Source organism: Pteropus vampyrus, unplaced genomic scaffold, assembly GCF_000151845.1.
Source record: "Pteropus vampyrus isolate Shadow unplaced genomic scaffold, Pvam_2.0 Scaffold177, whole genome shotgun sequence".
Lineage (NCBI taxonomy): Eukaryota > Metazoa > Chordata > Mammalia > Chiroptera > Pteropodidae > Pteropus > Pteropus vampyrus.
Genome location: NW_011888958.1, coordinates 761,778 through 788,305, shown reverse-complemented (window position 1 = coordinate 788,305; position 26,528 = coordinate 761,778). Strand labels below are relative to the sequence as shown.

The following is a 26,528-nucleotide window of genomic DNA, read 5'->3' as shown; positions in this document are numbered from 1 at the left end:
CGGAGAGAATGGCCTTTCCCTCTTCTCGTCATATAAACCAGCCCCATGTCTCAGCGGCCTATTGTTTTATGGGTTCTCTTAACTCAGAAGAAGATTTTTTATTGAGGATGGGGGGTTGGGCGGGTCAAGGTCAGTGCTTCATCCTGCTGAGACATGAGTGGGCTGAGAAGTCGTTGGGGGTGGATTCTCCTGTGGGCACTGATGCCCAACCACGATAACAGAGTCAGGCTTTCAGTTCATAAAGAAGGCATTCCCTGCCTCTTTTCAGAAAGCAGTGTGTTCTGGTTGGTCCTGTCATGATCTGACCCAGGGATCTGGCAGACTCACTCTTTTCCTCTGAACTTGAGTTCCCTGGCCAGGGATCTAGGATCCCTGCTGCAGATCCCTAGTTCCAGAACCTCAGGATAGAGCTTAGCTTACAGCCCCACTACTCCCCACTGCTTCCTGTAAATGCCAAGTGCACTGAGCAATTGCTTATCCACCTGTGCCCCCAGCCAGGGGAGCTAAGTGAATCATCTTGGCAGGTGGAGCCGTTACCTCTGCCAGCTCTTGTTTAGAGCCCTCACCTGGTGGTTGGCTGGGCTGTTTTGACACTTTGAGTGAGCATGGTGTCCAACGTGTGCGTTTGTTTATAGTCTGTCCAGCATGGTGTCCAGTGCGAATGTGTTTGATTATAGTCTGTCATTGGGGGCATTTGGAGTAAAGTGAAAAGGGTATGGGACCAGGAAGCAGGACTGGGTTCTTTGTTCAGGTCACCAGCTCTGTGGGTCAGGCCTCCACTTAGCAAACAATTATTATTGAGTGCTACTGATGGCCATAAATTTGGCAAGGTGCTGGGTACACAAAAAGTCAACAAGACACAGATTTTGTCCTCACGGAACTCCCATTTTAGTGGAGGAGGCAGGAACTGAGGATAGAATATAGTATAGTAGGGGCCAGGATAAGCTCAGAGTGCTGCAAGAGCCTGGATCAGAGGGAAGGGATGAGAATCAAGGAGGACTTCCTGCAGGTGGTGATACTTGAGCTGAATGTAAGCCAGGGGACAGCAGGGGCGAAGGCATGAGGCTAGGGAAGCATAGGATATATAGAGGCTCGAGTGGGGCCAAGTCATGGGGAACCTTGCTTGACATATTAAGGAGCTTGGGCTTGAGGGTAATGAAAAGCCTCCCAAAGGCCAATAACTGGATTAGATTTGCATTTTAGGAAGATCCCTCTGTTGGCTGGGATGGAATATGGTCATGCAAGGTCAGGAGGACTCTTGAGGTGGGTAGAGAGAGAGAGGAGTGGGGGAAGAGGACAAGTGAGCCTGGAAAGTGGCAATGGGGATGGAGGGTTGGGAGCAAATCTAAGGAAGATTTAGGATGTAGAATTGGATGGCCTGTATGGTCAAAATTGGAGGTAAGGAGAGAGACAGGTAAGGGATAGGCCTCGAGTTTTTAACTCTAGCGAATGGGTGGATGGGTGGTGATGCCAGCCAGGGTAGAGAATAGAGATGGAGTACCAACTGAAGATAAAGACTTTGAAGGTTTGAGAGACAGCCAGATTGAATGCCCAGCTGGCAGTTGGATGGTTCGGCTTGAAAATAAAGATTTGGTTGACATTAGTGTGTAGGTGGTAGTTGAAACCACATGAGCAGATGAAAACGATGATCCATAGATGGTGTGTAGAGAGTGAAAAAAGCAGCAGGCCAAGGAGGGGTGCCTGGGAGACATCAGCCTGATAGGGGCAGGACGAGGGTCCCTGGCAAGAGACAGAAAGGAGAGGTTAGAGAAGTAAGAGGAGGACAAACGAGGTCCGTGTCTGTGTCTATCCAGGGCAGAGAGAAGTCCAGAACGGGAGCGATGCACAGTCGGGGCAGAGCCAGAGGCCCAGGGGGCCCAACTCAGTAGTGTCCTTTGGACTCGGTCTTGAGGACTCAGGTTCTGCCCTCAAGTGTGAGACTTGGAGCAATCTGCTTCCTTCCTTGGGCCTCGGTTTCCTCATCTGTAAAGTCTAGGAACTGGCCTGCGTGCCTTCCCATTGAAACTTCTTAAAAGGGGGGAAGATGTCCCTCTCACACTCACCTCCATCTCCCCTTAGTCAAGCCAACACTGGCCCCGAAGATTGGACGAGTAAAAACCCAAAGACGGCAGACCTACGTGGGGCTTTGGGAAGATTTTAGTCCAGCGCATTGTTTGGAAGGCAGCATAATGTAATAGCGTGGAATCCATGTCTTTTCCCATCTGGTGACTGAGGCCAGACACTTCACCTAATAGCCACCTGCAGAGATGTTTGAATTAGCAGAAAGTGGGAGCTATTGTATTTATTAACGATGAGCCCCAAGACGAGAGAGATGAACTGATTGGCCCAAGGTCACGGAGTAGGGCATCCGAGTAAGGCATGTGGTGACTAGAACCAGGTGTCTAATGACCAACTCTGCCAGGGTCTGTCACCTGCCAGGGGTCATAAATTAGTCCGTGGGCCAGTGCAGTGCAGCCCATGGCTGTGTTTTGTTTGGCTCACGGTACTCTTTTCAAGATGGAATTTCATTGCCAACATTAAAAATTGGGAGATTTTACTTAAAAATCCATATTTTCAGATATTCTTGAAAACTTGGAAGATTTGGCAACACTGAGCTTGCATTGAGGTGAGGCTGGTTGGGGTGCCCCCTCTGGGGGCCACAGCCCCATCCAGACTTCCTCCTTCACTCAGGCTTACTTTCTCGGCCCCTGGAGGTGACTTGAGTTTGCAGCTGCAGACATAGATGGACCATTTGTGTTGAACTTTCTCTTATAGCCTTGTCCATTGTTCACATAAACTGTCCAATATTTCACAGCTGAGGTCCAGACCTTGACAGTTTGGAGGGGAAGAGCCTGGCCAGAGAAGATGGTAGAGAGAGGAGGTCAGAGAGTTTCCAACAGCTGAGCCCCAGGGGAGATGCTGGTGGAAGGGCCTGGCCCCTGCGGGCTGCAAGTCGGCAAGGGTGTTGGACAAGGGCCTCAGGGTTTCCTAATTCTTCCCTGCAGGGGTGAGAAGAGGCAAGGGGCTGGCCTGCCCAGTGAGGTCTTGTCCCTGGACTGCCCTACTTTTTTGTTGGTGTGTGGAGGGGGCAGGGGAGTAGGGAGGGACCGCAGCCCCTGGCTCAGTGTGGGCCTGTTTATATGGGGGAATGTCTGGTATGTTTGGTATTTGGGTGTTTACTTCCCAGGGTGCTCATGGGTCCCTGGTGTTGAAATCTGGCTCTTCCTTGCAGTGGGGGAGGGCCCCTCTGGGCCTGGCCAAGGCTCTTACTTCAAGCCTGCTTACCAACAGCTCACGCATGCCCTGAAGCACCTCCACGCTGCCCCGCACCTCGTCCAGGTCTCCTTTTATGCCGAGTTCTGCCCATGGGTGCTGAGGCTGGGTGTGCCTTGGACAGCATTATTTCTGCCTTCCTGCCTCACCTGAGAAGGCAGGTGAGAGCTGGCATTTACTGAACCCTTCCTGTGTCCCAAGCTCTGGGCTGGGACTTAGTCCTCATTATAAACCTTTGCGGCAGGGCTCAGTGCCTTCCAGGTATGGGAAAGGAATGGAGGCTCAGAGAGGCCGAGTGACTTGCCAGGAGCACGTAGTCTGTAGCAGAGCTGCTGAGGGATCCAGGCCTCTTAGACCCCAGAGCCCGTGTTGCCATCCTGACCCCCCTGACGCCGTGAGCCCCAGGTGCCTGGTCTCTGTGCCCATCCTACAAGTCCAATATGAGAGAAGCCTTCCAGACCTTTGCTTTCCTGGTTAGCGCTGGGGTTTTGATCCACCCTCTCCTCTGTTTCTGCTTTTTGCCTGCTTTATTGCTCTTTTCTCTATTGCTTTGTCTTTGTGATAGTTTCTGTCTTTTCCTTGCCTTGGGTTAAAAAGTATCATTGCTTTTTCTCATCCTATCACTTTGTGGGTCCCACAAGATACATTTTTAGAAAGACTTATGAAATGTCAGAATTCACAATCACATCTGGGTGACCGTTGCCACAGTGTGATGCCACGTGGCCAGCGGACGGGGCCTGAGAAACACAGGCGCGGGTGAGGGTGAGGTGGGAGCAGAGCAGATGAGGCCCCTCTTTGAAACCAAGAAGATTTAATGCTACACGTTCGGTGTTATTTGTACAGCAAATAGTGTTTATTTTAAAAGACCCAAATAGGGGAAAATAAAATGGTCATCACCTTCAGAGCCAGAAGCTTCTGCTGCTTTCTTACAGTCCTTGTCAGGATGGAGCTGGAAGGGTGGGGGGCTGTTACCATGTGTTGGAGGGTGCTCACACAGACCACCCATCCTTCAAGGAGCAGGAGGTGCTCAGGCCCTTGGACCCAAAGGCTGTCACTGACCTTCTGTGCAGCCTTGATATCTCTAGTTTCCTTATCTGTGGACCCATCCTGGATGGTTTGCTGAGGCCATTTGACCTGCTGGGACCCCTAATGTAGGGGATTTGATTCCTGCCAAGGTGACCTGTCTCTACGAGCTCAAGGGCTGTTCTGTACCCAGGCTCTGTCACTTTCCCAACTATTCTAGAAGCGTGGCTCCTGGGTAGCAGTGATTCTCCCCTGAATCATGGGGACTGCCTTCTGCTCCTCCATTTTCACCTGGCATCACCCGACTTCACAAGGGAGAGGCACCTTGGTATCCTGGGCATCTTTCAGTGGCAAGAGGCAGAAACCTTCTCAAACTCCCTCCAGGCCGGAGGAGAAGTTTTCAGGATGGATTCAGGGGTATGCATCATGGACTCCAAGGACAGGAAGCACAGTCAGCCCTCTCCAGGAGTGGAATCAGGGGACCAAGACAGTTTCTCTCTGTGTGTGCTTTCTGTCTGTCCACTCAGTCTATCTATGTCTTTGCCCTCTGTCCACATCTCAGAGTGTGTGTCTCTCTCTGTGGCTCTGCTGCTTTCTCTGTGTCTGTCTTTCCCTTTTTCTCTTTGTCTCTCTTTGTGTTTCTCTCTTTCCTCCCTGTCTTGGTCTTTACCTTTAGTCTGTATCTCATGTGAGGCAAGCCAGATGCCCTGGGCACAACATTTAAGGGGGCCCTCACTCTCGTGTGCTCTCTCTGCTTTTGGCATGAGCCCCAGAGTGAGCCCCTCCTTAATTGTGTATCTTGGGTACCTCGCTTGCCTCACCCTGGGCCAGGCCCAGCTTTTCTCCCTGTCACCCATTTACTCTCTTTGTCTCTCTGACTCCCTCCTAAAGCTGAGTGTTTGTTTCTGTCTGGCACATGATCTCTGGTCTCTGCTCATCTCTACTGATCAGCACCCTGCTCTTCCTGCTTCTCTAGGCACATGACTGAATTTGGTTGTCCCCTAGTCTAGCAGTCCAATTTCAAATTTCCAGGAGGTGAATACAGCCCGGCTTGGGTCAGCCATTCACGCCCTGTCCAGTCAGCTGTGGCCAGGGTTCCCAAATCTGTCCCTTCAACGTGAAGTATGGCCCAGGACACCCCTCACTGCCAGAACACAGACAGCTTTGCCTTGGGCTTTCCTGGAAACTTGGGGAAAACAGCCAGAACTAAGTTTGAGAACAGGAAAAGATATGCTCCTCTCCCCCCAGCCCCACCTCATGGTTCTTTAAATGTATTGAGTGTTAAGCTGCCTACTGGTTCTTACAGCTGTATCTGTAGAAAAAAATTGTCATCTCTTATTTTGGGGTTCTGTTTTTAGATATCTGAACCAAGTGTGGTGAAAACACTTTCTGCTGTGTATCATCCACTCGCCGCCAAATGCTTTGAGAATCCAGGGAGCATCAAGGAGGAGTAGCAGTCTTGACTCTGGGATGAAAGACGGTCTGGAGGAGGACAGGGGGCGTTTTCAGTCAGTCCCAGTTGGGGGGTACAGACCCTGCAGGCCTGGGCAAAAGGAGCCAGAGTTAGCCTGTGGGGATAGAGAAGGCTGTGGGGTACTGCCTGACCCTATATTTCTGGTGGGGCCTCAGCATTTTTCTCCAAGTCCTCTGGGTGGTCCTTAAATAAACGGCAGGAGGACTTGGGGGAGATGCAGCAGTGTCAGTGGGGAAGGTGTGGTGACGGGGCTTTGGGGCTATTTCTTCTCTTTTTGGGAGATAAGGTGGGGGGCATGGGTGCAGGAAAGGACTGGAGACGGGCTTAGAAGCTGGTGGCGGCTGTGGAACTGGAGGCTTTAGGCTTCAGTTCACACCCTGGGTTTTTTCAGGGCCTGCTCAGGATTCATGCAGACCGCCCGTAGCCATCAGGGGCCTGTACCTTGAAACTAGGCTCTGGCTGGCTGCCGTGCTTCTAGGGAAGGCAGGACCCAATCCCCAAGCTTTGCTGGTCTCCCGTAGACAGAAAGAAGAGGCCAGCAGAGAAGTCTCCTTATGAGCATTGGGGAAAAGGTTATGCAAATGTAAACATAGGCAATAAATCACTTTTATAATTATAGAATCCATGCCTGTGTCATCTTTCTCCAGAACCCTTTGTTCCATTCATTTGACTAACATTTGCTGAGCTCTTACGAAGTGCCATGTTCTATGCCAGGTGTCCCCAGCAGGGAAGAGCGGTGCCTACATAAGCAGAATTATAGTGGGATTTGATCGAGACTCTTATAGTGCGGTACTCAAAAGTGCTGTAGCAGCACAGAAAAAGCAGTTAATTCTATCTTGGAGTCAAGGAGCCTTCCTGGAGGAGGTGACATTTGCTCTTGAAGGTTGAGTAAGAGTTTACCAAGTGGGAAAGGATGGTCATCTCAGAAGGGCTTGGCTGGCTTGGGGAAGGGTGGGATGTTTGGATTAGAGGGTGATAGCAAGACAGAACTGATGTGGCTGGAGGGGCAGGTGGAGCAGCCCTGTATCCGGCCATCAGCCTGGCCCATTTGATTCCTTAAACTTACAGTGTTGAGCCTCTTTGCATCTGCTGCTAGAGCAGCTTCTGTTTGTCCCCGACTTTATGTAGGATGAGGCTCTGCACCAGGGTGGTGTGGGGTGGGGAGCTGGGTCTTGGAGGACAGAGGTTGTGTCCTAGGAAACAGCAGCTCTGCCAGAACCCGAGGTGCTCCTGGGCAGGGGCTCGAGGCTCTGTGAGCCTGGCAGTGCTCAGGTTGCACACATCACCTTGGCAGTTTGTGGGCAAACCCTCTTGGCCGAGGGGAGATTGCACTGCCTGCCACTTCCTCCAGTTCCTTCCCTCTGCCTGTCGTCACGGTTACCTCTGCCTTGTTGGGGGTGAGGCTGAGGTTGGGCGGAATCGATTTTGTCCAGGTTTCTATTTTCCCATTTGCAGGTCAGCCAGAGGAGCTGTCACTTCTGGTTCTGTTTCAAAGGAGGCCAAGGGGCTGGGAAGTGCTTGGGTGCGGCAGTGTTGACAAGGCACCTCTCTAGCCAGCCTCCCAGGCGGGGTGGGAGTGGGTCAGGGAGAAGCTCAGAGGCGGCAGAGAAGGAGAAAGTGCTGCTCTGCCAGGCCGGTGACGATGGCCGTGGGTGCTGGTCTCCGGCCCAGGCCCTGGGTCCTGACCTCCTGGAGCATGCTGGGAGTACCCGGAGGGGGGCTGTTTATTTTCCTGGCCCAAAGTCCTTTCGCCTGAGACCTTGTTCCAGGAGTCAGGCTGCCAGAATCACCCCCATTGGCTCGAGAAGTGAGAGAGTTGGCAAGCCCACGGTAATCTAATGACTTCTCTAGTGGCTTCTCACTCTAGGCTGTCCCCAGCCCAGCTGGTCATGTGTGTCCTCCAGCTTCTCCCGTAGGTAACGAACAGCAGGAGGCACCACATTAAAGTAACCCTGATGGGCTGGGGCTGTGTGGGCTAGGGGTCAAGAATAAGAGAGTTGAAGTCAGAAATCTGAGTCGGAACCCTGACTCTGCCGTTTCCTAGACCAGTGGCCCTGGGTACGTTGAACTGTTGAGGCTCAGTCTTACCAGCTGTAAAATGGGACAGTAATAGTATCTTCCTCATCAGGCTTTGATTGTGAGGATTACATGACCTGTGTTTAAAGCATTTAGCAAAGGAGGCCACAAGCAACAGCTCTCGTTGTTGTTATTAATGAAACAATAACTGCAGCTTTGATTAAAAACCAGTGTTGGTGGGCGGGGAGTTTCCTCTGTCCCATGTCATGGGCCCTCTTTCATTTGTGGTTCATTACCTGATGAGTCCTGGAGAGAAGCAAGCCCAAAGGTTCAGGAGGCCCCTCTGCCTGTGTCGTGTGCAGGGCACGTCAGGGAGCCTCTCGGATGCTGGGATACAGGCGGGTATCTTGGGGAAAGGACGTGCAGAGGCCAGGCAGGGAAGAGAATCAAAGCCAGGTGAGGAGGTTGGGTGACTGTTTAGTAGAGAGGGAGATAGAGCTAAGCGTTTAGAAGGACCAAGAGGAAGGGCGAAGGTACCTTAGGGAGGTGAAAGTGGGTGGCTGCAGAATTCGAAAGCTGCGCCCACACCCAAGGCAGTTTTAAACGAAGTGCCAGGGAATTGCTCGCCTGGAAAGTAGTGCCCGGAAGGCTTGGGCTGGGCAAAAGAGACTGTACTGCCCTTTGGGTGCCCCTTCTGTGTGAGTAGCTTCTCCAGGCTCGGGCCTCCTGAGTGCTGGCAGAACCCGGGCAGCCCTGCCCCCCTCCCTGGGGCCCTAACTCTCCCAGTGGGTGCCCACCTGCTCCTGGAGGATCCTTGGGCTGGCTGGGAAGCATTTCCATCTCACCAGATGGGAGGCGAGTGGGCTGGCAGACAGGGACAACTCGTTCACTGCCGAGATGTGGGTTAGGTGGGGGATTGTCCATCTGTCTGTCTGTCTGTGTGTCAGGAGGGAAGCCGTACTCCAGGTCTGCTTCAGTGCGTAATCGGTGGCTCTCTGCCCTCACAGCTAGATGAGGAAGAGGAGCGAAGGAAAAGGCGCCGGGAGAAGAACAAAGTCGCAGCGGCCCGATGCCGGAACAAGAAGAAGGAGCGGACAGAATTTCTGCAGCGGGTAAGCAGGGCGGCTGACCGTGCAGGGAGTGCGCTTGTGCATGCGTGGACTGGGAGACGTCATCAAAGCCTGTGGGCTCAAAGTGTACCTGCCGGCATCTGCCCAAGCAGCCCTGACCCACCCCTGTTCTTCTCTGCCTCCTAATGCACTTTCCCGAACCAAGATAACCTAGGGCAACCTGCAGCAGGTCCTGCCCGCTCTGATCCCTGGGAGGCCAGAGAAGGTGAGAGGAGCCAAGTTCCTTCTACTGAGGTTAGAGCCTTGGTGCTGATTGACCCAGATGGCCCCAGGGTCGGTACTACCCATTTTGGTACCCTGATGGCTGCCAAAGTTGTCTAGGGTGAGTGCTAATAAAGTAGGAGATGATGCCATGCAGGTGAGCAGTGGACGCAGCACCTGGACAGAGGAAAGCTCCTTCCTTAGCTGCCGGAGGCTCTTCCAGCCTTGCCTCCCGGCTGGCTGCCCTCAGCCTCATTGAAGGTGACCCCAGAGCATTTTGTTCCTGCCTTTGGGGACCAGCAGTCAGCTGTGAGGCAAAGGCCAGCAGAGGGTTGCTTTTCTTGGTAGCCCTCAGAGCAGGTCCTTGCCCTTTCATTTGGAACGTGCCAAGCCGGTTTGAGTTCTTTCTCCGCTGAGTCCCATCTCTTAGGGCTTCCCTGCTCCTCAACAATGGTAGGTGGCAGTGAAGGAACATGACCAGAAAGCTAATTAATCCAGGCTGGTATCTCCAGGCTCCCACCCCCAATCCCTTCTTCATTTCTAAATAATAACAACAATGCATAATAATACAATAATATAATAACGTTATAACATCATGGGTCAGGCTCTGTTCTATGGTATACAACACTTAACAACAGTTGTTAACATTTTTAAAGTTGAGAACTGTGCTAAGTGCTGTGTGTATATTATCTCATTTTACTGGCAGAATAACTATGAAGTAGGTGCCTTCATGATTCTCCTTCCACCGATGGGAAAACCAAGGCATGGCAAGATTCAGTAACTTGCCCAGGTCCCTCAGTAACTAAGTAGTAGAACTGAGATTCGAGCCTGAAGCTAACTTCAAAGCATTTGTTCTTAGCACTGTGCTATACTGGCCATAATTAATTCACTCGTTTGTTCATTCGTTCATTTATTTGCTTGTTCATTCTTAAGCATATACTAAGTCCCCAGCACTGTGCTAGGTACACTGGAGGACACAGAAGAAGGAGCAGAGATGATCCCTTCAAAGAGAGCTGGAGGGACGAGGCTGTGTTGGCCTTAGTTTTCACTGACACTGGGGGATCTATTGGTCCCTTCTCATGCTTCCAACAAGCAGAGAGCAAATCTGGAGTCGTGGATGTAAATCAGCATGGGGTTGTATGTCCGCCAGGCTGTGAGCATCTAGGTGGGTTAGGCCCCTTGATCTAGGAGCCCCTTTGCAAGAAATGGTGGACCAACACTGGGCTGAAAGTCTTCAAGAAGTTTCTAAGACACAGGTCTCACATGGGCCTTTAAATGGATGGAGTTTCATATATTTGTTTCCAGCCGTAAGTGCCCACAGAGCTGGGTGAGGCACAGCAGGCAACAGAGCAGTCTCACATCCGATCCCTGCCTTCAAGGGCTTGTCAGCCAGTTAGCAGGCAAGATATGCCAAGTGAATGTGAATCAATAACACACTAGTACAGTAAACAGTCAGTGCCGAATGAACGGCACTAGCTGCTCTTCATATTCCTGTGACACTTGCTGAGCACCTACTGTGTGCCAGGCATTTTACGTGTCTCGTTTAATCTCATAACATTCCTGTGAAATAAATATTGATTATCCCCATTTTAGATACTGACCTGTAGCTCAGAGAGGTCAAGTTACTTGCCCATGGTAAGTCACACTGCTAATAAGCAGTGGAGCTGGAATTCGTTTATTCCTTTGCTGATTCATCTATCTATCTATCTATCCATCTATCCATCCACCCATCCAGTAAGTGTTTAGTGAGTGCCCACTGCACAGTGGACAGGCAAGCGGTGTCTGCAGTGGGACAGCAGACGGAAAATGAAGAGCAGTAACTTATGTTGAGTGTTGCCCAGCGAGCTGTGCGAATGTTCGGAGGGGCCTTGGCCTGGTCGAGGCTGAAGAAAGACTGCTTACTGAGGCATAAAAGAAGAGTGGGAGCTGGCCGAAATGAAGGACAGGGATGCAGGGGGTCATCAGGAAAAGTACAAGTGTAGGCCAGAGGCAAGAGGTGTTTAAGAATGTGATTAAGGAATTGAAAAGAATGGCTGTTGTTTAGAGCACAGGCGGGCGAATGGAGAGGCAGGCAGGCCCCAGAGTCTCGATGTGTCAGGTGACCCTCTATACTGGGTTGTCTGGGGCAATCCCAATGTCTGCCTATTGTCCTGGCCTAATTATTAATAGCACCTTCTTTCACTCTCACAAGTGTCCCCATTAGGATGATGAATCATATGGTCATGGAGAGCCATGGATGGGTTTCAGAACAAGAGAGACACACCTTAGAAAGATCTGTCTGGCTGCAGCATGGGGCACGGATTGGGGCAGCTGAGAATGGAGTGGGAAGATCAGTTACGGGCTGTGGTGTCGTCCCGGTGAGAGAAGGCAGTGGTGAGCGTGAGGAGCAGTGTGTGGCCTCGGAGTCCAGGAAGGAGGTTTGGACAGGTCTTTCTGGGCCCAAGCTCAGTCCTGCCCCTCTGCCCCATGCTCCCTGCCTCCCCTTTGGCCTTGGAGCTGAGGTTGGGCGTGAGGTTTAGGGGACAAATTTCAGGTGGCTGTGTTGACCGTCAGTGTCCACAGACCTGAGACCTTCTCTTGGAATTTATTTTTTAAGAGGTAAATATTTACAGGGCTCAGAGTTACAAAGGTGTGTATGTGTGTACACATGTATATAAACTCGCTTACACACATATATGTAAAAAGTTGCTCTCTCATCCTTGACCCCTGGATACCCAGACCCACCCTGGGAGATTCCTATAACATCTCAGAGTTCTCCTGCCTGGACCGGCCGAGGTCCTGAAGGAGGCAGAGGCAGGAGGCAGGCCTTTGGTGAGTCAGATCCTCACTCTGCAGGCCCCAGGGTAACCCCAATGCCCCCTCTGTCTGCAATCAGGAGTAGCAGCCCCTAGGCTTCTCCCTCCTGTAACGCCAGCCTCTGCAGCTGCGGTGCCTAAGTTTTCTGGGTGCTGGTAGCAGTAACCATCTCACACTCCCATGGTGCTCTGCGCTCTTCATAGCCACTCTCTCCTTCATGGTCGCAGTGACTCTGGGAGGATGCAAAGCAGCTCCATTCCACTGATGAGTACTCTGGGACTAAGAGGGATGAAAGTTTGCTTAAAGTCACACAACAGTCAAGTTAGGACTAAAATCCAGAGCTTCCTCTTCTGCCCAGCATGATATTCAGGTTGCCCTGGCTCAAGGAAATTGGGAATTTTGTTCATAGCAGTATAGCCAGCAAGTGGCAGGGTCAGGATTTTAATTCAGACCGGTCTTTTGGGCTTAGAAGTCCACATCAGGCTTCTTCTTTACAAAAAGAGTTGGGAAATGAAACTCTTATTTTAAGTACGTAAGATAACTTTTAAAAAAAGTCCAAAAATTTTAATGCTTAAAATCCTCTGGGCCAATCATTATATTTTCTGGGAGGAAACTGAGGCCCAGAGAAGGGGAGTAACTTGGCCAAAGTCACACAGCTAGTATGAAAAGCCAGGACACCCAGCCCCTCACTCTGTATTTTTTCTATTGCCTTTGCTGACCACAGTGGAGGAGACCGAAACATCATGTGCACTAATTCTATGCTAAAACAACAAATGGTTTCATTTTCTCTAGGGCAATAAATATTCATCAGAAGGCAAAACGATAAAAAATGCAAGCAGAGTTATTCACTTCATAATTAACATGTAAAGATCCTAGCCCACGGTCCTTAATTGGTTAGGAAAACAGATCAGGTAATTGCTGTTACAGAACCACAAACCACTTCTACAATCATGGTTTTAAAAAGAATCTTCTGAACTCAACTGGAACAATAAATAAATATGTAGCACCGACCAATAAAACTAAAAAGTAGTTAGTTACATTCTGATAGCCAAATGGTATTCTGTTATCTACTCTAACATTTTAAAGCCAACAGAATGCAATGGGCATTCCTATGATGAATACACGTGTGGAGAAAGTTGCCACGCACCTTCTTGGTCGTTCTGTGTGATCCAGATGCTCACATATAAGGTTGGTTTGACACGCAGTCATTTCAAGGAGGTGGATCTGTGCATAGTACTGAATGCTGCGTGTTGGACTCTGCCTCTTGCATGTCCAGTTTTAACTTCCTCTCACTGTTCCTACAACTGAACCCCTTCTTTGTTCTTCCGCACCACTCCCCAGAGCCGCTCCCCACCTCCACAGGCCGCTCTCCTCCCTCTCTCCCGTTCTCCAAATCCAGGCAGTCATCAAGACCTGCTAAGCTTTCTTTGACATGTCCTCACCCTCTTCTCCTTCTCTTTCTTCATATTCTCTTGCTCATAGCTTAAAGAAAAATTCCTTAAGCCTCCCTAACCCTTTGGTTTACAAAGTGCCTTTCTCGTCAAGTTCATTTAATCCCCAGGATCATCATCTTTTTACAGATGAGATAACTGAGGCTCAGAGAAGTTAAGAAACTTGCTCTAGACTCTGATTCAAAACCCTAAAGCTTTTCTCAGTCTGGATCTATACCCACCTTCCCAGCTTTCGACTCCACTACATCCTAAAGTGATCTGTGGTCACAGTGGAGGATTTTATCTCCTAAACGTATCTTAAGCTTTCCCATGTCTGTGTCCCTTTTCACCCACTTCCTGAAGTCCCTCGCCCCTACTGACTTCTGTTCAACTAGAGTCAACCCATTTTTCAAATCCAAGGTCATACCCGGCCAGTTAGCCCCCTCTGACGGTTGTCCGGACCCTGCCTGGCTAATGGGTACATTGTAAACTCTGCCCTGCTATATGGATCCTGCCCTCAGAGTAGAAGCCCTACAAGTCATGTTGGGAGCTCATGGGTCTTTATGTATTAAGATTTTTGGACTCTTTTTTTTTTTTTTTTTTTAAGTTATCCTATGCACTTAAAATAGAGTTCCACTTTGGAAAGAAGCCTCATGTGGCCTTCTGAGTCCAAAAGACCCGTCCGAATTTTCCCCAGAGCCTTCATTGTACACAGCAGGTCCTCAGCAAACACGGATGGGTAAATTGAACTGAAACTCCTAGAAGCAGAGGCTCAGAGGCTGGGAAGAGCGGGATGGTCAGAGGGTTTGTGAGAATGTCCCATGGTCACCAGCTCATTAGACCCAGTGAGCCAGCAGCTAAGATTAGCACCTAACTACCCTAGACTGACGGATCATAGACTCATGGTTTTGCATGGGGTCTTTCCTGGCCCTCAGAGATGGACTTTCCTTGGAATTCTGAGAACAGTGGACTAGGCTAGTCTCCGCCTCTGCCTCATCCTGATGAACTTTCATCATCTTGATGAAAAACGGCCATAGCTGGTTTTTAATATTTTCCCCCGAAGCAATTTTTTTTTCTTTTTTGTTGAGGCTGTTCTCTCTCAGCATCTGGTCATGAGGACTGCACATCTCAGCAGTTCCGAGGTCCCCAGGCCCTGGCGCTGTCTCCTCAGGGACAAGCACAAGGAACAATTTAGCCAGACCGGCTGGTGTGAGGAAGACAGCAGCTTAGGGAGTGTGTTGTTCCTACCAAGGGCTTGTGAGACCCAGAGAGAGGTGCCCGGGCCCCACCAGGTGGAAGGGCAAGCTCATGCACCCGAGCTACGGCCACACAGCCCATTGTCACACACACAGTTGCAACCGCAACTTGTTCTCTGCCTGATGCAGGTTGCTCAACCTCGGCCCTGTTGACATTTTGAACAAGATAGTTCTTGTTGTGGGGCCTTCCTGGGCACTGCAGGGTGTTGATGAGCATCCCTGGCTTCCAGCCACAAGATGCCAGTAGCAGCCCCCTTTACAGTTGTGACAACCAGAAACGTCTCCACATATTGTTGAATGTCTCCTGGGAGGCAAAAAGTGCACCTAGTTGAGAACCACTGGGCTAAAATGTTGCTGGCCCTTGAATATATTTCAACTGTCAAACTAATTATAGGTTTTTAGACACAAGCCAAGAAAAATCATTGAGGAGCATTTCTGTTTTACTATTTTGACCCTGTCATGACTACTCACACTATGAACATGTAACCCCCCCAAAATCAAACCAACATTCTTTCCTTTCCCTGGAGCCTCTCCAACTGAGCTGGAAATTTATTGGAAATCTCTCCTGAGGCCTATTTGAAACCTCATTTTGGATCCAGAAGGATGACTGTTATTGCCTCCCTAAGGGCAAAGCTTCTAGATAACAGGGAATAAGGAAAAGGCTGTTTAAACAATTATAGGCTAGTAATCAGAAAGCACGTTTTAGAAGGGATTACACGACCACACTGGGCTTGCTCATCCCACAAGCCAAAATATCCCCAACATGCGTTGTCACACTTCAAAGCGCTTCCATTGCCCTGCCACCCAGGGGCCACCTCTAACCCCTCTGTGGACCCTCTACGCGCCTGCTCTGGATCCACTTGGCTTCCATTCTTCTTCTACCCTTTGTTTCTTATGCAAGGCCCTAAAGCAGGAGAGTGTTTGGCACATTTGAGCAACAGCAAGGAAGCCACTGTGGCTGGAGTGGAGTGAGCGAGAGGAGAGAGTTGGGACATAATTGGGCTGGCCCCAATTATGATTGTACCCAAATCATACCCAAATCAGGGTATGATTTGGGTTTATTCTATTGGTGACACAGGCCAGTGTCACAGGTGTGAAGGACACTGCCTGCAGAAAGTCAGTTACCCCGGGGTGGGGGGAATCAGGAGCAGGTTCTGTGCTTCCTGCAGGGGGAACCTGGCTGACAGGAAACAGGCAAATGCTGGCTTTGTACCTACCCAAAGGCAGAGCCTCTCCCCATTGCTTAAAAGCCACATCTCTCTGTTTTTGCACAGGAATCTGAGCGGCTGGAACTCATGAACGCAGAGCTGAAAACCCAGATCGAGGAGCTGAAACAGGAGCGGCAGCAGCTCATCCTGATGCTGAACCGGCATCGCCCCACCTGCATCGTCAGAACCGACAGTGTCAAGACTCCCGAGTCAGAAGGCAACCCACTGCTGGAGCAGCTGGAGAAGAAGTGACCATGGGCTGGGAGGAGGAGGAGGAGGAGGAAGAAGAGGAAGAGGAAGAGATAATGAAAGAGGGAGGAGGAGGAGGGTCCCAGAGGGCCCTTCCTTGCTGCATCAAAAACTTTTCAATGAGGCTCAGCACAGCCAGCATCGGCCGGGCTTTTTTTGTGAAATTCACATCAGCCACACCAGGGGAAGAACAGGCTGATGAAACCCAGGACCAAGCGCTGAGACCAAAGTAGCCCCGCGGGTGGGGCCGTCCTGCCTGGGGCCAGGCTTGAAGGAGGCAGGACAGAGGCTCTGGGCCGGAGAGACGCCCAACCAGGCAGCCACGGGCACTTCTCCGGCCTCTCTGCCAGGGCACCCACCCAAGGGACCTCCGAGCAGCCAGGAAAAGCCATGAGTTGCAACCAAAATGTGGCTGAGGATGGAACTCCGAGTGAAACTGCAACCTGCCTGCCCCCAGCCCTGACCCCTGACCCCGAATCGAGGCTGGAGAGGGGCACGATGCGGGGCCTGAGGCACCCACCCACCCCGGTCCAGCGCGGTCCTGCCCGGGAGCGGCAGCCGGGGCGCACCCTCGCCGGCCTAGCTGGAGTTGCTGTGGGCACGAGGCGCGGGCGCCCTTCCAAAGCACATACTCACTGAATGTTTACAGACTGGCTGTCCTGGCAGGGCTTTCAACTGCACATGTTTTTTATACTTTCCTTTTTTTTTTTTTTTTAATATTTTTTACAAAAAAAAGATTTTATACAAGCAATATATATATGGATTTCTATAATCACTCGATGTGATACAGTATAAATATGCTATGGTTTGTTTGTTACGAACAGATATCTAGCAGTTATGGCCGTTGTGTGTAACTCCTAAGTACTGTAGTCTCTGGGTGTTGGGGGTGGCCGGGTGGGGGTGGGGTGCATTTCCATCCTGGTAAACCCTTCATAGTACTCAGTCCTGTATCGCTCAGTAAACGTTACTCTTACTTACACAGCTGTCTCTTGTGGTGTCTACCTAGGGGATGAGGTGTAAGTGCGCCTCTCGTGTGTGATGTCCGGGAATGTCCGGAGCATCTGCTGTAGACTTTCACAGCAGCCCTCCCAGGTCAGTGTTTATCTGCCCATTTTACAGATGAGGAAGTCAAGGCTCGGAGAAGTTAAAGAAATCTGCAGTCCTTACTTTTGTCACTCCACACGTTTGCTGAGTGTCTCCACGTGTGTGCCAGGCATGCTATAAGGCACTGACTGAGTTGTCACTGTGGAATAAAACAAACCTGTGCCCTGTGCTCATGGAGCTTCTGGTCATGAGCTAAATCCTGTGCTTGATCTATATATGGTCTCAGTTCATCTTCACAACAGCCGTGCCAGGGAGCAGCAATTGTCCTCAATTTACAAATGAGGAATTAGAGGCCCAGTGAGGTAGAGACAAACTTGCAGACACCCTTTGTTGACTTACTGTGTGACAAGCATATGTAGTCTCATTTACATCTCCCAATAGCATGAAGTAGGCATCGTTACCCCCATTTGACCAACAACTAAATTGAGGCTGAGAGAGGGTAAGTGACTTATCCAAGGTCGCCCAGCTAGCAAGGGCAGAGCTGGTGTATGAACTCTGCCTCCAAAGGCCCGTGACTCTCTACCTGTTGCAAGCTGATGATGTGGTTATCTCTGTGGTCGAATGGCTCACCTGATTAGAATAGGAAGCCTACGAGGCCATGATTATAGATTTGGTTTCTGAGAGGACTAGATAGAGTTCCAGGCTATGCCATGATCATGCAGTGAACCAGTGATCCGGGCAAATGTGTGCCTGTCCCAGGAGGGAAGTGTGGATGACTTAGCCACACCCTGACCTGCACAACTGAGTACCTGACTCAGAAGAGTAAGGACGGCTCAGTATGATACTCAATAACTGCCATTTACTTGGCATGTGACAGTTCATGCATGTCGTCTTATTTGCCATTACAGCTTCATGACATAGGCGGTTAGGTGTTTTTAGCTCCGCTGTATTACTATGCAAACTGAGGTTTATAAAGATGAAAATTCACCCAGCTACAAAGAGGCAGACCTTCTATTGTGAGTTCTCTCTCCATCACTGGAGCTAGATGACTAGTTGTTGATGATGAAGTGTCATGTCAAGGACAAAAGTGACCTTAGATTGCTTCTCAAATCATGAACGAGGCCTGGGATGGATGGGAACTGAGAATAGGTCATTAATATACCTTTTGGTTCCTTGCTCATCTCAGGTCCCCACCACTCAGCACGCTTGGTGTGGACCCCCTGAGCCCTGGTCAACTCATTGTCTGCTGTGGCAGCCATGGTAAACCCTCAGGCTGTAATCCTTTGGCATTTTTCAAGCCATGAGAGAAATGAAGATGTAGACTTATAAGGGTCTCTCAAATGACCTGGCGGTCATTACTGCAGGACCACTGCCTGCTGTAGCTGTGGCTCCTCTGGTCCTGTGCTTGGGCCCGACAAGCCCGTTACCTCCAGAATAGATGCCTCCTGGTCTGTGAGGACGGGCTGTCTCCCAGAATCGGTGACTTGTGTTGTGCTGAGGCCCTGCCCTTGGTGCTTCTTCCTCAACAGGACCAAGAGTAGCCAGAAGTCATAATTGCAATCTTCCTCATAAGCAATAACATTTGAGTGTTTTGTGTGCCTGACACTTTATTTTTTTTCCCCTCTTTAATTCCCCCCTCCCCCACTCCATCCCACTTCCACCCCTGACCTATGGATGTTGCCGTTTCCCCTTAAGAACTGGATCTCTGAAGGCGGGGTGTCTCCTCCTAGAAGCGTGCAGCGTGCACCCGAGACCTGGCGCACTGGGGGGCGCTGGTGTACCCGGGGCCTGGTGCACCCAGGGCATGGTCTGTGGCTCCACCTGGGGCGCAAACCCAGGACCTTCTGCGTGTAAAGCAGACGTGCTAACCACTACACTATGGGGCCACCCCCTGCCGGGCACTTTAGATGTATTACTGCAGCCAGTTCGTATGACCTTGCCAGGAGGTAGGTGCCATCATCCCCATGTTATAGATGAGGAAACAGGCACAGAGAAGAAGTAACTTGCCCAAGGTCACAGTCCCAGTGGGTGGCAAAGCCAATATGTTCTTGCAGTTTGACCCCAGGTGCACAAAAACTGGGGCCAGGCCTTACTCTGAGGGGAAAAGTTCCATGTGTATGGTGTTACCTCAGTTGCTGGAAATACTTGTGCAAGAGGCCAGACGAGATGGCACAGACTAAAAATTCCCAACTCTCAGACACCCATCTCCAAATATACCTAAGAAGATATATTTTAAAGGCAAATAGGTTTAAGACCAATCTTCTAATGACTAGCAATGAGCCTCATTTTTATCTGTAAAGTGGGATATAATCCAAGTCTTTTTTATGGGGTTGTCTGGGTAAAATGAGGAATGCATGTAAAAGTGTCTTTTGAAATATAAAACTCTATAAAATGGTGATATCTTGCCCTATGTTAGTGTGGATAGTTGTTGATATTAACCATGTAACTGAAATTATGTGAATATCTTATTTTCTAAGGTTAGCTGCAGAGTTTGTGTTCTGGCTGTGTATCTGGTTCCCATGGTGATAAATGCCCGAGACCCAAGACTCCTGGGTTCATTCAGCTCCCGAATAGCCACAATCAGCTGTATTAGGCTCATCATCCCTGGGCCTCCCTATGCCCTTCTACCAGATGGTCATAAATTAGACCTGTACCACCTGTGCTCTGGGGTGCTATGAGAATCAACTGTGCAACCCAAGAAGGAAAAGGCCCATTAGCAATCAGATGGGCAGAAACTAGTATTGTGTTGGCCAGGAAACTGGCGTGACTACTGTATAAAGCAATTTGGCAATAACCAGTGCCACTAAAGCTAAAGCCACTAAGTATATACCTTGGAGCAGAGGTCTGCAATCTCAGGTCCCAGGCCGCACAGCAGAAGGTGAGTGGCAAACAGGCAAGCCAGCAAAGTTCCATCTGTATTTGCAGCTGCTCCCCAGCGCTAGCATCACCGCCTCAGCTCCACCTCAGATCATCAGGTATTAGATTCTCATAGGAGCACTGGTCCCTGGTGCCAAAAAGGTTGGGGACCGCTGATGTAAATAATATCTTATTATTTATGGGTACACATAGAGCTGGGTAGTAGAGGTATAAGAGCATGCACACGAATGCGCTAAATATCAAAATCAGTATTAGGGAATGCTCTTGTGGATGGAGAGGGTGGGAGTTGGAGTTGGCATCTGCGAGGGTAAAGAGGACAGTGGGTTTCAATAACATGTGTAACATTTCATTTATTCTTAAAAATCTGAATCTAATGTAGAATAATGTTAGAATTTGTCAGAGGTGAGTGATGTGCACACAGACACGGGTTATATTCTCCTCCACACTTTGTATGCTTGGTATTTTTCATAATAAAAGAGAACAAGCCACAACACAAAGAGGAGCTTTTGTTTCTCCATGCTTTCCTTAGCAAACTCAGGAAATAAAAACAAAATCTGAAATTACAATGAAGTTGCAGGAAATGGTCTTTGAATTGATGCAAATTTAGTTATACGCCTAGAGGGAGAGACGATTCAAAAGGGTATGATTTGTGTAGTTGGCCCTTCCAGTCAGAAAGGTAGCCTGGTAAGCCCGCCCGTGCCAAGAGATGAAGACACCTTGGGGAGTGTTGATGTGCTCATTTCAGTAGATCTTGGTCCCTGCTCTCCACATAACGGGCAGTTGAAATGATGGTCAAGGTCAGTTCGGACTCTTTCTTTCTCACTTCACATCACTCTGACACTGACTCTTCTGCCTTCCATCTTTTAAGGACCCTTGTGATTATATTGGGCCCACCTGGATAATACAGAATAATCTTATTTTAAGGTTGACTGTCTAACTATTTAAATTCCATCTGCGCTCTTAATTCCCCCTTGCCATGTGACCCAACATAGTCAAAGTTTCCATCTTTGGGAGGCTGTTATTCTGCCTACCACAATAGAAACAAGAGTTGGAGGTTCTTAGCTACGGCCTCCCTCACTTTCTGGCAAGGTAGGCTCTTTTCCATGTAGGGGCCCTGAAACTGGGAGTTTCTACCCCCAGTGCTTGGTACATAGCGGATGATCAACACGCACAACATGCAATACACACAGACATACTCACAGATATACTCACATGTGATACAATATAGATAAAGATTAACAGTTACATACACAACCTACAGATATACATGCAGATACACAGACACACATTTATTCACATAAGGTGTGACCAGGCATAAAGTAATGAGATCGATGCCAGTCTTACTCCTTTCTGTTGTATTTCTGTAATTTTTAAATGAGCTTATTCTCCATAATGGTAAGTCATCTTTCATTGGGAAGAGCTAAATTACAGTTAATGATAAGGTTAATTAAACTGGGCATACTGTTTTGGCTTAAAAACTAAATCTCATAAGAAGCTGGGTTTGTTGTTTGGCTCCTAAGCTGGCTCTGTGGGTGACTCATGAAAAACGACTCCTAGAGCTTTGTATCTTTTGCAGTAAAATTAACATTTAAACATCAGCCTCTGCTGCTCTGAAGGACAGAACTCACCTGGATGGACTGTACTGGGTACCTGTTGTGCCCTATTAAAAATCCTCTGACTCCAGTTCTAAGCAGGTGTGAGAAACTTCACACAGGTGCAAACTGATGGCCTCCCCACAGCCACATGCCCTGTACCTGTTCCACTTCCTGTCTTGGGGAACATCCATGGCCACTCCTTGGCACTTACATACATGCGACATGGAAATTCAGGGAAGTCAGTGTTTGTAGGGTCTACATTGACAAATTGGTGGGTAGGGCAATAGATAAATGCTTTCCCCTTTTGTCCTCCAGGTAGAGAGTTCTGAGGTGCTTTTCCTAAGTTACTTCAAAAGGTCTTGCATGATAAAGCAAGACCTACAGAAGCAGCCAGTAGAGATGGCCCAAACGTATAGGTTTTTCTCCTTTCCTGTTTCACTTCCCCGCTCCCTGGAATCACTTCCCAGATATGCCACCTGAGCACAGGCAGTTGTTTCAGCCTCTGCTTTTGGGGGGACCCAAGTGAAAACAGTTGGTATTAGAAAGAGCCCGAGAAACCAGACCCTCAGAATGGGATGGTTGGAGCTGAGTCACTCGCTAGTCAGAAGGTGTGATAGTGAGGGGGAGTGGGGCTCAGCCTGGCCTGCTGTAGCATGAGTTACTCAAACAGTCTCCCGTGCCAGTCGAGATGTGATACAGGTGGAAGGTGAAGCAATATCTGTGGCGTATCTGAATGTAAACGCAAGACATACTGTGAAAGCCAGAATGCATCTCTGGCATTATTTAAGGAGACACTTGTCTCTTCCAGTCCCAGGGCACACTGCGCTGAGAATCAGTCCCAGAATCTAATTGCGAGGGTAGCAGACCCATGAAAGAGAATGAATATCTACCTTTGACAAATTTTCTATACCAAAGTCAAGATGCTAAAAGGGGAAAAATGTAGAACCTTCAGACCTGAAAGGGTAGCATTTGGGTAAATGAGACTTTGGAGTTCTTAGAATTCCTTGGATCCTCTGGCCTCATGGATGTCTTTGGATTTTGGAGGCAACATAGATACCTCAGGTAGGAATACTGCTCTAACCGATTTCTCAGTGACTTGGAAAGCTGCCGGTCCTGACTGGGGCCTAGAGCAAAAACAGGGCTCTGCAGCAGGTCCAGGCTGCAGCACGAGCTGCCCTGACACTCATACCGTATTGCCATAGGCACTGTCACACGTTATCTGGCAGACGAAGTGGAGCTAGAGGTATCCATGGTGCATAAAGTGCTGGCTATTTTGAATGCACAACGCATGAGAAATTAAAATACAACATTAAGCAACTGAAGTGTCCTACGATAGATGATTGGATAAAGAAGCTGTGGTACGTATATACAATGGAATATTACTCCACCATAAGATGAAATACTGCCATTTGCGACAACATGGATGGACTTGGAGATAATCATGCTAAGCGAAATAAGCCAGACAGAAAAACTTGAAAACCTCGTGATATCACTTATATGTGGGATATAAACCTAAAAGCAACAAACGAACTAGACAAACAGAGACTCAGGGACATGGACAATAGACTAGTGGTTACCAGAGGGTGGGGGGAGGGGGACGTAGATGGGGTAAAGGGGTCAACTATGTGGTGACAGAAAGAAATCTAACTATGGGAGGTGAACACAGTGTAAATACATACATAAGTCTTACCGTTAAATTGTACAGCTGAAACTCACTGGATTTCGTTAACCAATATCACCATAAAAAAATAAGAGTAAATTAAAAAAAATAAAATACAACTTAATATGTTATCTCCCAGAGTCCCTTTGTAATTTATCCCATGAGGATCTTTTTTTTCTTTTCTTTTCTTTTTTTTATGCCTGGATGAAAATTCCAGCAAGCCTGGAACTTTTCTGCTTACTTTCAGGTGAGAGACAGACCTGTGCCATTCTAAGTCCCAATTTGTTAATGAGAAGGCCCAGTCTAAGATAAAATCAAAACCCCAAATCTTCAAATCTTCTCTCCTTACCAGCGCAGGCCTGCTTCAGCCTGGCAGCCTGCAGGCGGGAGGGAGAGCTGGGTGCCTCTTCTCCCTTCCTCCACCCCAAGCTGACCAGCTAGTTTCTGGCCCCTCCCAAGGATGGAGCAGGAAGTGGGAGCAGTGGTGAGGGGACAGGAATGGCCTGATGACCTTGAACTGTTAGGGGTCTAAGCTGGCTTGGGGTGCACTGTTCCTGGCAAACGTTTAAAGCTAATTCTTTCTTTCATAGGTTCTTTTCTGGGTTCTTCTGAAGTTTCTCTCTCCAGGGACCTCTCTCCTGCATGTTGCTCCACCTGGGCAGATATATCTTCAGGAAGTGCTTTCCTCAGACCCAGGAAACTGTCACTCACTTCCAGCTTCTTGCTGGTACATCCCACCATCCTCTAGATGACCTTAGCGAACAGATACAGGCCAGCCTACACCAGCCCACACTGGCCCCAGGAAACTCCGAGTCTTCCCTTGCCCAGGGATACTCAAGGCGTATAGACCCAGCCCAGCACAACTGCTTTTTCAAGGGGCCCCATGGCAGCCCCCTCCTTACATGGCTTGAGGGAAATGAGGCAGCAGGCCCTCCCTCCTGCCTGGTGGAAGGCAAGGACCCCACAGGACACCCATTCTTTCCAAAGAAGTGGCTCCACAAATGCCCTTCTTACCTCTCCATATCTGGAGCCCTTTTTATATCCTCAAACTGGATAAGGGTTCAATCTTCATGGAACCGGTTCTTTAAAAATCTTTAACATTTGTAAAGTCTGTACTGGGTGATGTGGCTTCGCATCTATTTTGCTTCGGTATCTCAGTCAAAACTTTAATTTGAATATCCTGATACATTGTTTTTTGGAGTTAAAGGGTACATAATGATTCAAAAGCATCACAGACTGATATTGCCTAGCTGTAAAAACAGAAATTGCTGCACCCCTGCAGCAGACGGTGTGGCTACGCGGTGAACTAAAGGGCGGATATTAGTTTTTATGAAGTATCAGCCATATGCTGGGCTCTTGTGAGGTGGGTGTTATAACTTTAAATCCCACTTTATTGATGAGGAAACTGAGGCAGCACCACTGGATTCAATCCAAGGGACATTTATTGAGCCAGCCTGGAAGATAAATATGAACTCGAGGAAATCTCTGCCTTTAGGAAGGTCACAGTCCCTTGGTGAGGCAGACAAGGGCAGGTCTAGGACAATTAGGTAATGAGCAGCTACCTGGGGTCAGCGAGCGTACGCTCTTTTTCAGAGGGAAAATAAAACCTCATTTTGATGGGCACATACCATGATGTGTGACCATCTTATCACTTTGCTCCTCCAGAGTTTGGTCTCATTTCCGCATTTTAATCGTTAACAACAGTCCTGGCCCCTCTGATCAGCTGACGGTGCACAAATCGCTTTGTCCTCAGCCATCTTGTAGCTGCCTCTCTTAGGTGACCAAGAGGCTGCTCTGTAGTGGCAGCTGTGTCCTCAGGGAGCCCTTTCTAATTGCTACCCATTACTGACACTTAATCCCAACTTCTACCATCCTTCCTGTTAGCAGAAACCCTGACACACCAGCCACCAGCCTCACAGCAGATTCAAGCTCCAGAAGGCCCCTACTTCTTTTTTTCTCAGCCCTATTTACTATGGTATTTATAGTCCAAATGTGAAAGGTATTATTATTCTCCTTCCTGCTTTTCTTTGCTTGAAATGAAGACTCAGTCTACCTTTCTGCTAAACCAGATTTACATAACACGGGCCTGGGAAGAAACCTGCGCAGGGTCCAGGGACAGAGCCTCTGAACTCTTTACACTGGGCGGGGTTCCTGAAAAAGCTCTGTTCCTCTTTGAAGTCGCAGGAGAAACCTGGAGAGACTTCCCTCCAATGCATTCCCTTCGAGTAACTGAGCCTTTGCAATTTCTAAAACAGCCTCAGCCTACCCTCTGGAGACTTCCCATCCTTCACAGTGGTAGGGAGAGGGGAGTCCAAGGTCACTGCCTGTAGCTCTTGTGAAATGAGCTCAAGTGAAGCATTCAGCTTCTCAGGGAACTGATTTTCAGGGCCCAGTCATGTGCCCCACTCTGCATCAGGTAGGTGGAGGTGCAGGCAGCCCCCTGCAGTCGGCCTCCATCCCCGACTGGGCTCCCCACCAAGAAGCGGAGGACTCACATGGGTCCCTTGAACTCCCTGCTTCTACCCCTCCCACATACTGAACTGCACTTCTTTAATAGGGACTCACAAAAAGGGAGTTTTCTTTAATCACAAACTATAAACAATGAGATTTACTTAATCAGTTACATAAGTACAAAAACTGTTTACAAGTATAACACATAGGTGTGAATTTCATTTTGCTGCCAATTCCTTCTCTCTAGGAATTAGTACTAGTAGTCTAGCCAAGCAAGGGGGCTAAACTAAGTCATTGCCGTGCACCTTCATCTTCTTAAACATTTACTTGAAAAACACAAAAGTGTTAAAAATAACCTATAATTAAGAGGATAAAAAGAGAAGCCACAGACTGGGAGAAAATATTTGCCAAACACATATCTGAAAAAGAACTTGTATCCAAAATATACAAGGGGAAAGAAATAAATAAGTGATGGTGATGTTTAAAAAAAAAAAAAATATATATATATATATATAAGGAACTCTTAAAACTCAACAATAGGAAAACGAACAAACCAATTAAAAATGAGCAAAGATCTGAACTGACACTTCATCAAAGAAAATATATAGATGGCAAATAAACATATGAAAAGATGCTCCATATCATATGTAATTAAGGAATTGCAAAATAAAACAACAACGAGCTATCACTGCACACTTATTAGAATGGCTAAAATCCAAACACTGACCATATTAAATCCTGGTGAGGATATGGAGCAACAAAGACTGTCATTCATTGCTGATGGAGATACAAAATGGTACAGCCTCTTTGGAAGACAGTTTGGTGGTTTTTAAAAAGCTAAACAT

General features: G+C 48.7%; 1 protein-coding gene across 1 annotated transcript in view; it reads left to right on the top strand.

The window, feature by feature from the left end:
* Positions 1-17,035, top strand: part of JDP2 (Jun dimerization protein 2) — a 38,369-nt gene extending 21,334 nt beyond the window's left edge. Inside the window, exons 3-4 of the mRNA XM_011370840.2 lie at positions 8,794-8,898; positions 15,874-17,035. Coding sequence (XP_011369142.1) covers positions 8,794-8,898; positions 15,874-16,059 — 291 coding nt within the window. The 3' untranslated portion in view covers positions 16,060-17,035. The remainder of the gene's footprint in view (positions 1-8,793; positions 8,899-15,873) is intronic.
* Positions 17,036-26,528: the final 9,493 nt, after the last annotated feature.